Here is a 12,000-nt window from a genome sequence, read left to right on the forward strand (position 1 = left end):
GAGCTCATTCACTTAACTGGCTGCCTGTATTTTCCATCTATACAGGCATTCAAAAACCTTAGAGCACTGATTATTTTTCTGTTTTTTTTTTTACTTTAAAAACGTAAATCTTTGATAGCTTAAAAAAATAAATATTTAAAAAGATTTTCACCTGAGAAATAATTGAAAAAAATAAATAAATAAGTTAAAAGTTTTGTACCTAGCATTTGTATGCTCAATTAAGTGTATTAAACATCCTTTTAGATGTGGAGGATGTTATTTAAAATAATAATAATAAACATAAAAAAATTACAATTTAAATTATATTAACATTCATAATTAATGAATAAATAAATAACATTCATAAATAAATGTTACCTCTGCCCTAAATCCTGATCTTTGTCAGATTATGTCAAATGTTTTATGAATTATGTTCAGTGCACAAGAAAAGCAAAAAATAAAACATTGGCTTAAAACCAGGTTTATTAAAATGTAACGTAAATTATTAAAAAACAAAAATAGGTACAGCTTAATACAATTAGGTTTAGATGGAACACCTGTGCAATGACAAATGTCTTGAAACATAAAGATGAAAACATAACATTTATCACAAATATTTCAGGTAGAAACAGAAAAATGATTAAATTAAACAAATGTATATTTCTTTTATTGCCCAGCTGTGTAGTATTATCAACATTGTAGTGTTTTACTCAGACTCTAAACTGATTACCAGTAAAAATTGTGTTTTAAAGTCTTACTTGATTAATGCTTCTTTATAGTATAAATAGAGCCCTGTTGGTTTTTAGGAATACATTATACAATAAAATATTTTGTTGGTTAGTATCTTTAATAATTTATAATTATCACAATTAAAAATAATTTCTTTTTCCTCATGGGGTGAGTTTCAAAGATCACATTTTTTTGGACCCTGGAACTCAACATATTCTTTAATAATTTGATATGCCATGGGGAAAAAGCTTTTATTTTTGAGGATGAATCAGTTAGAAGACAAATATCCAAAGAAGACAAACTAATGACTAAATGAATAATGACCTCCATGAAAAGGCTAACAAACACACATATATTAATGGAAGCAGCTTCAGAGTTTCTGCTTGCAGAAAGAAATACTTTTGCTCTAATAATTTCCGATGTGAACATGGTCCCTCTGTCCCTAAAGAGCAAATGTTTTGATTACGTCAAGTTCAAGAATGAGAGATCAGGTGTTGCATTCAGGTATTTTTTTAGCACTGCATAAATCCTTTATGTGTTGGTGCAGCTGTCTTCGTAAGCTGGTGGTGGTTCTGAAATAAAAATAAAACAACCACATATTTATCTTTACAGAGAGAGAGAGAAAGAGAGAGAGAGAGACTACACAGTTGAAGGCAAAGGTTTTTTTTCAGAGAGTGTGCAAACCCAGCCATAAAAACCTCAAGTAATCAACAGTTATACCACTAGTCTGTTACACTAGTCTGAGAGGTCTGCTTTTAAAAAAGGGTTCTCCAGAATAACCCAGCCTGACCTATATGCTGTATTTGTTGTATGCATTTACTCAACCCAAGGATACATTTCAAAGTATACTAGTGCTTTGCTTCAGCTGCCAAATTGCTATCTCTATGTTTGGGGTTTATTTCTCTAGGGATTTTCAAGGTTTTTGTACAGAGACAAATTATTATCCTTTATATCAAACTGTATTCCACACATGCAGCAGAGAGAGATTAGGTCATGAGGTACAACAATACACCTAAACTTGGTCTAAGATATACACATTTAATTTAATTTCAATTCACAACCCTGCCACCCCCAAACTCTTAACAGATCCTGATTTCTCTGAAACTGCATACAGCATACACAAAAGCTAGTAGGTTACTGGGTCTTACCATGTGGGTAAGATTGACTCCTGTAGTCTGGAGGCAGGATGAGCGGGCAGTTAGTTGGGACAGGTGGGGCATTTCCTTCGGTAAAGAAAGGAATAGTGGCCCCTGTGGATACACTAAAATGAGGTGCTGAGGCACTGCTGTTGTTGGTGCGCTGCCTTTGAGAAAAATTGAGGCCTGGAGCATAGCTGAAGGCATTGGGGGACACGGCAGCCTCAGAGCCCCTGGCCTGTTGCTGAGAGTGGATCTTGGTGGGAATCTCCTCACTCTGACGAGTGCCTGGGACCAGCATGTCAGGATCTGGTGGAGGAGCGCTGGGGGTAACGCAGGTACTGCGGGGCCGTGGACGTGGTGCCGGTTTGGGGGCCAGTTGAGGAGACGTGCTCATGGAAGCAGAGCGGGATGTACCTCTGTTGGAAGAGCCATCTGTAAAAGTTGCACGAGGTGTAGCTACAGGAGGAACCGTCCTGGCCGGAGTGCGGAGACTAGGATCAACAGCTATGTTTCCAATGTAGATGGGCAGCGTCAGTGAGATGTCTGGGTACTTCAGAGAGATCTGTCAAACCAGACAGTTATTCACAGTCATTTGCAGGTTTGTGCACATGTCATAAACCATGTTTTGTTGATTAGAAGTTAGGATAAATACATGTTCTCAACAGATTACATGGTCCTGCACATTTTTATGCAATATTACTATTTATATGACAAATGTAGCACATTTGGGAGGGAAAGAAAATAGGCCTGTGGAAAATAAGGCTTTTATTCCATCCAATAAGTGAAAACAACAATTAGAATAAGCAGAAAATGACATTTTTAAGTTTGTTCCAGACAGATTCATTGATTTCTCATGGAAAAGCTACATAATAATATCAGAATTTTCAGAATTTTTCTATATGTGATATGCAGCTACCCCAAAAATTATTTGGATTCTGACCATTTAACCATTTGTGATAACTTGTGTAGAGAAAGTCTGGAAAAGAATTCCAAACAGACTGCACTGTAAGTTCTGTAAAGTAATGAACTAGAAACTGCTTTTGCTATAATGTTGTTTGCAATCTTGTCCTCATTGATTGGAACAGGAAAAGGCAGGATTAGCTGACAGGAATCAGGAAATGCCACATCTAATTTGCTTGAGCTTTTGCTACAGTGGTGGTTCTCAGTCCTGGTCCTGGTGGGTCATTGCTCTGCATGCTGCAGTTTGGAGTAGACTGAACTATATTTTCATATGTAGTTTGTGGTTTTGCAAACATGGATGATATTTAACCCTTAGAAATAGTGTAATGATTTATTGTTACACAGACATATATATATATATATATTTTTTTTTTAGAAAAGATAGTCAAAGATAATTTGATATCACTTGAATCTCAAAACATTCGCAAGCATGTAATATGCATTGCCATGTTCCTTTAATTGATTTCCAGTCAAACAGGGACATTATAGGCATAATTTGGTACATAACTCTGCAAAATTATTTGTATGACTGTTTGATTGAAAGTATATTTAAACAGGATCAAAAATATAGCAGAACAGTAGTTAATATTAATGTCTATTACTAACAACTAACGTCTAAGGGTTAAACTGTAATAACTAACAGATATATAGAAAGAACACAGACAAGTACATTACAGTGAAGGTATGTATTTAAAGGAGTCCATGAATGAACATTCCACCCAGTAATGACTTAAGACTCACCTGAATGAAGTAGCTGATTTTAATAAGATCACAGCCACCCAAAGAGGTTTGGGGCAAAGGAGGCACAATGATCTGTTCTTTCCACACAGCCTGCTTTCCTCCCTTCACTCCAGCTCCTTCCACTTCTGCTATTGCCCGCGAGTCATGCGTTGGCCTTTTTGTATTATAAGAAACTTTCTGACAGAACAAAAGACACAAGAGAACTGTTTTACTACTTTGCTTGGGCTACATGATAGCATTTCTTTGTTACTGTGATAAATTACATCACAGCAGGCCTTTATAAGTAAACTCTGTATATAACCAATATTTTAAAAACACCAAACTAAGCTTTACACTTAGAATGTAATAGTCCTGTTTAACTGGAACAATGGACAAAAATGATGTGAAATGATTGTGAATAGCCCCCTCCAGGGTGTATTCCCGCCTTGCGCCCAATGATTCCAGGTAGGCTCTGGACCCACCGTGACCCTGAATTGGATAAGTGCTTACAGATAATGGATGGATGGATGATTGTGAATATTGGTTAATTTTATCTGTGCATATTTATCTATTCGTATGTATAATAAGTAAAAGTGTGATGATATATTTTCGTACTATATCTCCAAAAAAATAGTAAAATAAAGTAAACCTGTCAGTTCTAAAGGTGAAATACGTTTACCATTACCTGCATTAAACTTGCCACCACATGGCCAGTGGACTTCCCTGATTGGTTGTCGATCTCAGCAGACACTTTGATGATCTGACCTGGAGTGTAACCCCGCAGGTCACTGTTAGCTGACAGCACAATTGTCCCGTTCTTCACCAGATTGTATGAAAAATTCTTAGTTACAGATGATGAGCTTGGCTCCTTTGAAACACAATGCAAAAAAACTGATTTGTCCATGTAAGTATAGATATGCTCACCCATATTACAATAAAAGGGTTGTCACAAATATTAAAATAATCTATTTTTCCATATCTCTGAAATGCAATGCCGAATTTGTTACAGTTAAATCTATTTGCATCTATATATTTGTCATCCAATTACTCATTCGTCAAAAAAATATATATATTTTTTTATTACAGTTACTAATATGTGAATACGCAGTAAGATCTTTTTGCATGAGTAGTCATGTATTACTGACAGGACTGATTTTGACTTACATGTATATCCGGGACCTCATTGAGATTTACGTTGTTCAACATGTAAAAGGACTTCTCTGTCCGGTAGTCTTTTGTGAACCGAGGAGTGTCGATAAACGCTCTAACTCTATACATAATCCTTCCGTATGGCCCTTCATAAGATGTTGGTGCAGTGGCTGGGGGGGAAACAACAAAAAAAAAACTAACTAACTACTGATTCAAACATTCACTCTGCAAAAAGACTGCAAACTTTTTTGTGAAACTTTTTTGGTGAAACCTTTTTTTTTCTGAAAATACTAATTCTTGAATGGATGAATAGGCTTTAAAATAATAATAAAAAGAAGTAAACATTTCAGGGAATAACTTTACTAAGTTTGCAGTAAAAGCCTTACATTTACACTTCTTTCTTCTTTATTACTGAGGACTGAACAACTTTACCTTAGCCAAAAGTTAGATCAGATTATTTAACAAATCTCACAGAAAAAGGAACCACAGCAATACAGAGTTAAAGCCCTTAATTTTTCCAGAATAAACAAAGTAAGGGTGTGTAAGTACAAAAAAAATGTAGGAAGTGACATCATGTCATCACATTGCAATCTCACCTGGCAGGAGAAATTTGAAGGGGAAACTGTGTTCACCTTGTTTCAAAGTGCCTTAAAAAAAAAAAAAAAAAAGAAACAGACACCAGTGATTAAGGAGGAAACAAAAATAATATAATATCAGATACAACATTTGACATTAAAAACATTAGATTATTACACAATAATCAAAATACAAAACTGTCTATTAAGCTCTATGCTTGAGAAATGTAGTTTCTTATTTAATTATTATGCTGCATAAGAAATCTAGAAAGCATAGAACAGTAATTCTCAAAGAACTTTGAATACATCATCTGGGACAATAAAATGAAAGGCAGAATCATGCAGAAGGCAGCTGATCATGTTTCTGATGTTTTACTCACTGCAGATGTGAAACAGATTTTGTGACATTATTTTTTTCTGTATTTGTGTTGAGGAACAATACAATATCCAAAGTCTAAATTTAACACTCTGTACCAGTGGTCCTCAAACTGTGGTACACGAAGCATCAAGAGGTGGTACACCAAAAAAAATGTATAAATAAATTTACCACAAATGAATATCTAAAGTTTTCAGGTGTAAACTGCATAGTGTTTCACAGTTTTCACAATTATGCCCCTATGTGCTACGCATACACCATAATACATTACGTATGTAAGGTAACAGAGGGGATGGCGTTCCCTTAATTAATTGAAAAATCAGTGTCAAGAAAGTCCAGTGTCAGTTGCTCACTGGAAGTAGGCAAAGGCTAGAGACAGATGTGAGCAGTTTGAATGAGAAAAACAAGCCGAGACCATGTCTGAGAAGTACTCTGGAACCCAAAAGTACTAAATCCAAAGTCAAAAATAGACAAAAACAGAGTGATAATTTATACATGAAGTCTAAATAGAAGAAAACATTCAGCTGAAAGAAAACAAAATGGTTGTTTTTCACATCATTAGAGTCCTGAAACACTGTTTAACACAGCGCCACGACTCCTTTGCCTCCTGATACAAGTGGTTTTCACCTAAAGCCTATAGCACATAACTGATTAACTGATAAAAAAAATGTATTTTCTAATTTTTTTTTATTTATGTCAAAATGCTTATTTCCCATAAATTTTATACTTTCAAACATTCAGTCAAGGCCTAGTTATTTGTATTTGCTCTAATATTTTTAATTTTTTTTTTATCTTTTGTGAAATGCATGCAAATTTCTAGGTAAGAAAAAAGAAGCAAAAATTCAGGCAAGACTTTGCCTTATTTCCCCGGAAAAGAGGAAGAACCAGGGAAGCACATGTTTCTGTTGTAGGAGGTAAGTAAGATATCGATCAAAACAAACAGTTCTTATCTTTTTGTCTTCAGTTACATTTAAAAAAAAAAAAAAAGGACTTCCAGGGAGTGTAGTTTGACTTAAACTAGTGCATAAACTATTGGAGAAATTGATATCTATCAGTAAAATGAATCAGTATTGTGTTTGTGCGTTCACTACCACGGATTGGTAAAATGCAGAAGTAATTTTCCTAAAGGGATCAATAAATGTGTTTCTTCTTCTACCCCAATTTTAACCATGACACTCCCTGACATTATTTCAAATAGAGATACAATACAGTACCGAAGAAAAACCTGATGGTCTTATTTTAGGCTAAATTTTACTTTAATTTACTCTTCTACACTTTTAAACAGTACAATTTGTTTACTTAACAAAGATAAATATAAAACAGTAAATGTTTTTAAATTAATAGAGTACACCTAAAATCATCCTAAAAATTTGAGGTTAACATAAATTCTATTACATTGTTATATTTTGTAATGTATTCAAAAGTAATATTTTAAAATCTAGCTTGTGTCTCCAGTACCACACGAGATGCAGGTAATATCTAGTTACTACAGCATATCCTGCATTATTCATTAGTCTTTTTACATGGTGTGGACAATAACACGAAGCAGACTGTGGATATTAGATGTTTTAGGTGTACCTTTATCTGCCACTGACAGAGAACTGCTGAAGTACTGCTCCTCCTCTACCCAGGCTGTGTCGTTCATTTTGTTGGTTACGCCACAGTAACCCTGGCAGTTCACCTTGATCTCTGAAAGTCAAAAATAGCAAATGTTAAACAGATGGCAGATTCCAAACAAGTGCAGACACCAGAGAGAATGATACTTTGGTGAAAAAACAAAACCAGAATAAACATTTAAGAAAAACTGACAGTAACAGAAACATTCATAAAGAAACAAATAAAAGAAATATTTATAACGGCTTATTCCACCAAGCATCACATGCAGACACACAATAATAACAATGGAACAATTTTGTTCAGCATATGCATATGTTTACAGGGAAAGAAAATCAGTTCACTGGTAAAGCTGCAAAATGTGTAAACCTATACAAGCACACCAAAGGAAAAAATAACCATCTGCTTTCTTTGTGCCAAACTACTTAGAAGTAATTACATTTTTTTGTTTTGATGTGTAAATTTCATTTTAGTGAATTAACATCTGAAGTGATGAGTTAAATTCTCAGTGTTTCAAACAACCACATATTCTCTTCTGATTCATTAACTTAGGAAGAACTCTGTACCACAGACCATTGACGGGTGGTTTAGATTAACTAGAATATATCATCATGGAAACATGGGGATGATCACATAACTAGAGAAGGAATGGATGGAAGCTAACCCAAATAAACATTGAGTGACTGTCATGTGACTGTGTTTATTTAACCCTGATGTTCTAGGTGTGTGAACAGTAATTGATATGATGAAACTTATTATTACAAATTAATAAACTATAAAAGACATATGGTCAAAAACAAAACATGTTCATTTTACAGTATTATTATTTATAATATAAAAATAAAATGATAATAAAGTCAGATTATCTAAAAACTGTATGATCCTTTAGTATTTGCTTCATCATAAGTTTCAGGTCTATGAACATCACACACTCCTTGAGCTTTCTTTAATTTATATATAAATTAATTGTCATTTGACGATTGAGGAATACAGTCCGGCTGTATTTATCGTTCTACAGATCAGTGGCAAGGCTAGTAGTCAGAATTGGTTAACAACAGATTTCCAATAAAATGAAATGTAGATAAACAAAAACATGAAAACAATAAAATAAATAAAGGAATTAAAAAAAAAATCATGAAGCAATAAGGAATACTTTTGTTCTGCAGTTTTTTAAAGCACTCTCTCTGCAAATCCAAGCAACAAGACATATTTCAAAATGACCTTCAAAACCAAGAAAACATGCACCATACATTAAACGTATCTAAAAACTAGCTCCACAATCTGGAAAAATATCCAGAGCATGAGTATCAGTATTGTACTGCCTGTGAACAATGTCCTTGTTCATTTCCTGTTCTGAACTACTCCTTTTCATTCCTGTCTATTTTGCCGTACCAGGAATGTCAACAAACCAGTTCTTCATAGCCTCAACACTTTGTAACAACCAAGCAGGGTGAGAGCAGTCTTTCACTTGTAATTCATGTCTTATCCTAGTCTCACAAGAACACAGAAGTAAAAGAGCTTACATACACAGTCAGGGTTCAAATATTCCCACTTTATATTAAATCTACAGTTTCAATGAGCTTGTCACACCTAAATTTGCACACAAACCAGTTAGACCTCAACCGTGGGCCAAAAAGCATTTCACGAGCATACTGTAAAAGTATATATAAAATATAAAATTTACACAATTTCACCTTTCATCTGAATGCAGTGGATTAGTTTAGGCATGTTTGGGATACCCATCTTAAAAATAAAAAGAAGCAGTTTATCGCAGAGTGCATAAGCCAAATGAGGGTCAAATAACAGGTGCAACAATGGCAATATTGTCAGCCTTGGGACCAAAGGCGGCCAGCTGGGGTTTTTTTTGTGTCTTGTTTGGTTTGACTGCTGAGATGGCCCTACAGCTGTGTCTTTGTTACAAGTCTACACCATTTCAAGTGCTATGTCATTTCAAACAACACTGTATTAAAATATAGAGAAAGCAAGTGCTAAAAAGATATGTCTCTATATAGTTCATGTACATTTCTGAATAATAAATTAATCATTTATTTTGCATTTGAAAAACGGTCTGCTTTTACATTATGTATGTAATCATTTTAAGACAACCGAACACACTGAAACTTTATTACTGAAATTAGTAGAAATTAAATCATGCTATATTACACTATTTACTGTTAAATTATTACTTATTTTTTTTTACTAACTACAGCAATTGTAAGGTATGGAACTATCACTGAATATGGCCAACTCTTTTCAGTAAACAAAATCATATTCATTTATTTTGTTATACAGTAGATCACAGCCACCATAAAAATGTACCAACACAAATAATGACAACCTTACAGGGGCTGTGAAGCGTACTGTAGTGTACACAAATGGCAAGGTACACAAGTGCTATACATGATTGTATATATGATTTTTGAAAGCTTTGCTAGTTGAAAACACAATAACATCTCTCTCTCTCCACCTGCCTCTGCAAGGGCCCATATCTGAAGCAAAACTGACCTGGATTGAATGGCACTCAACATTAACAATAAGGCTAGAAACAACAATAATGTGAATAGTCCCTCGGGACTGACAAAGAAATGTCTGCCGTTAAAACAGATTGTGGGCGCTAATGATAACATAGGATATACTGAGATGCCCGTTTAATGTATTTTCTTTGTTATTTAAGGTCTGCCTACGGAAGTTATTTTGGATTTATTTGCTACCAAAAGTCATGTACATGTATATTACAACTTCAAACTTCATCAGCTAAATAATAACATTCACATTTGTGCCATTGTAAAAGCAGTGAATTCCAAATGGGCTGTTTTGCTGCTTTCTAGTGTATTCAATTATGAGAATTAATTATACATTTTCAAACCATTAAAGTTTCATTTAAACAATTAAAGTTAACAGTAGGCGATCAGGACTGATTAGCATATAATTTAAGGTACAGTGTGAATCATTAACGATCCAGACTGGTTTCTGGAAAAACAATAAACACACCACAACTGCTGACCAGCACTTCTACAACATGTGCAACAAGATTCTTTCTACTCTTTTCAATGCTGGCAAAATATTTCCTCATAAAAGGGCCATCTGTAAGAGCTATCTACAGATATCTACTTTAAAATGATCAAATATTAATTGATCATATTAAGGGTTTAACACTACAATAAAAAAAGAATATTGTTTAATATAAGGGCTTATATCACAATTTTCTTCCGCTTTTTTGAAAATATTTACATAATGTTAAAATTGAAAAGTTCTAAATACACTGTTTAATCTCCAGTCCATATTTAAAGGAAAGGAAAATAGCATGTTCTGCATTCTCTACTTTTGAAATGTAACGAGAAACCAAAAAAAATGCATACGCGTGCAACTATTTCAGTCGTTGCGGTTAATCATATCCCATTTATATTAATTTTACATGATCAGATTTTTTGGAATCTATATGTTGTATAAAATAATTAAGCAGCACAGGTAGGTAACTGTCATGTAAATATACATTTTGGCCTACAACACATTTCAAACATCACAACAGACCAGACAGAATAAAATACAAGAAAACTGTAAGATGACAATAACACTTCTTCTTCTGTGGTTTAATGAGCCAACTGCAGCCTCACATATCTTCAGGTCTGACAACCCTAACATTTACATAACTTTGGTTTTGACTGGATTAGACTAGATTTTAAAGTCCCATTCAAGTCACTGAATAAAAATCCATACAAACTCATCTTTGTTAACAAATTTCAAAGTCACATGAGAAAAAAAATTGCCTTAAAAATAGGTTACAGAGAACTACAATTCCATCCTTATTCAGTATGCATAGCTATATCAATATGCAATTTGTACCTGCGTGTCTTCACCAGACACTGAAAAAGTTCCACACCGCAAGCTCATGATACTGGTGTCTAAGGGTAATGACATCAGAAACCCTGGCTGCCTGAACCTGCCTGTTTGAGACAGTGTTTAGAGTAATTGAAAACACTATTTATGATATGCCTTTTTAATGTATAAAGAAGGCCACAGGATAAGTTAAAATGTTAAAAACCCAATCTTTACTCTACTTTAATGAGTTTTGACTGCGTGATATCTGAACAAACAGTGCTGTGAACCATTTGAGAGAGGCCTAAATGCTACATTTTCGGTTCCTTCGGTATATAAATGTAAACCACAGTCTGATTCATGGCCCCAAATTAACTCTCCAGTATTCGCAGTAGTCACGTATAATATTACAGCTAATCTGAAAACAAAATGTAACTATACATCTGTGAAAAAATACCCAGTTTCTGACGGTTTTAGAAGTTAAACCTAAGATTTAAAAATGTCATACATATAATTTTAAAATACTTTGCTAGGATAGCGTTTGTGGTAAATACGTCGCTGTTGAGTTTTTTTCCTCGAGTTAACATCAAGAAAAGGTGTTAATCAGAGAAGAAACAAAGTGGCGAAGCGAGATGTTTACCTCAGACGTGTGGCGTTTCACCGGGTGTACACAGCTTTCTCTTACCTTTGCATTGTATCGCTTGAGCAGTGGTGATTTTCAGAGTGCCAGAGACGGACTCTCCGGGACTATAAACCACTTTATTGTCTTTCAGAATAATCTCAAACGTCTGAAGTTTCCCCATTATTCAGTGTTTTTGTTTCTGTGTTTCTAGCCACCGCGGAGAGGCGGCTAATCTGAACAGCACTAAACAAGGAGGAAACTTTCTCACCTGACTTTCTCTACGTCATCATGAGGTCACGATGCTCACCTGGCTCGGCAGGT

General features: G+C 34.5%; 1 protein-coding gene across 2 annotated transcripts; it reads right to left on the minus strand.

Annotated features, from left to right (window-relative positions):
* Positions 1–467: 467 nt before the first annotated feature.
* LOC136679082 (arrestin domain-containing protein 1-like) lies at positions 468–11,981 on the minus strand. Of its 2 annotated transcripts, none has more exons than XM_066657367.1 (8): positions 11,948–11,981; positions 7,206–7,316; positions 5,273–5,323; positions 4,692–4,846; positions 4,213–4,395; positions 3,549–3,725; positions 1,857–2,409; positions 468–1,280 (listed from the first exon to the last, which is right to left on the minus strand). In XM_066657367.1, the coding sequence occupies exons 2-8, from the start codon at positions 7,270–7,272 to the stop codon at positions 1,240–1,242; spliced, it is 1,227 nt and encodes a 408-aa protein (XP_066513464.1). In that variant the 5' UTR covers positions 7,273–7,316; positions 11,948–11,981; the 3' UTR covers positions 468–1,239. The 2 variants fall into 2 exon arrangements, with proteins under 2 accessions (XP_066513464.1, XP_066513463.1); XM_066657366.1 differs by lacking the exon at positions 11,948–11,981 and adding an exon at positions 11,743–11,939.
* Positions 11,982–12,000: the final 19 nt, after the last annotated feature.

Source organism: Hoplias malabaricus, chromosome Y (genome assembly GCF_029633855.1).
Source record: "Hoplias malabaricus isolate fHopMal1 chromosome Y, fHopMal1.hap1, whole genome shotgun sequence".
Taxonomy (NCBI): Eukaryota; Metazoa; Chordata; class Actinopteri; order Characiformes; family Erythrinidae; genus Hoplias; species Hoplias malabaricus.

Bases quoted from the DNA above. Each gene is read 5' to 3' on its own strand.
- LOC136679082 (XM_066657366.1), bottom strand. From the start codon at position 11,860: ATGGGGAAACTTCAGACGTTTGAGATTATTCTGAAAGACAATAAAGTG. The intron at 4,847-5,272 runs GTGAGATTGCAA...TTTCCCCCCCAG, and splicing joins CTTCAAATTTCTCCTGCCAG to CCACTGCACCAACATCTTAT. The intron at 1,281-1,856 runs GTAAGACCCAGT...TTTTTATTTCAG, and splicing joins GAGTCAATCTTACCCACATG to AACCACCACCAGCTTACGAA.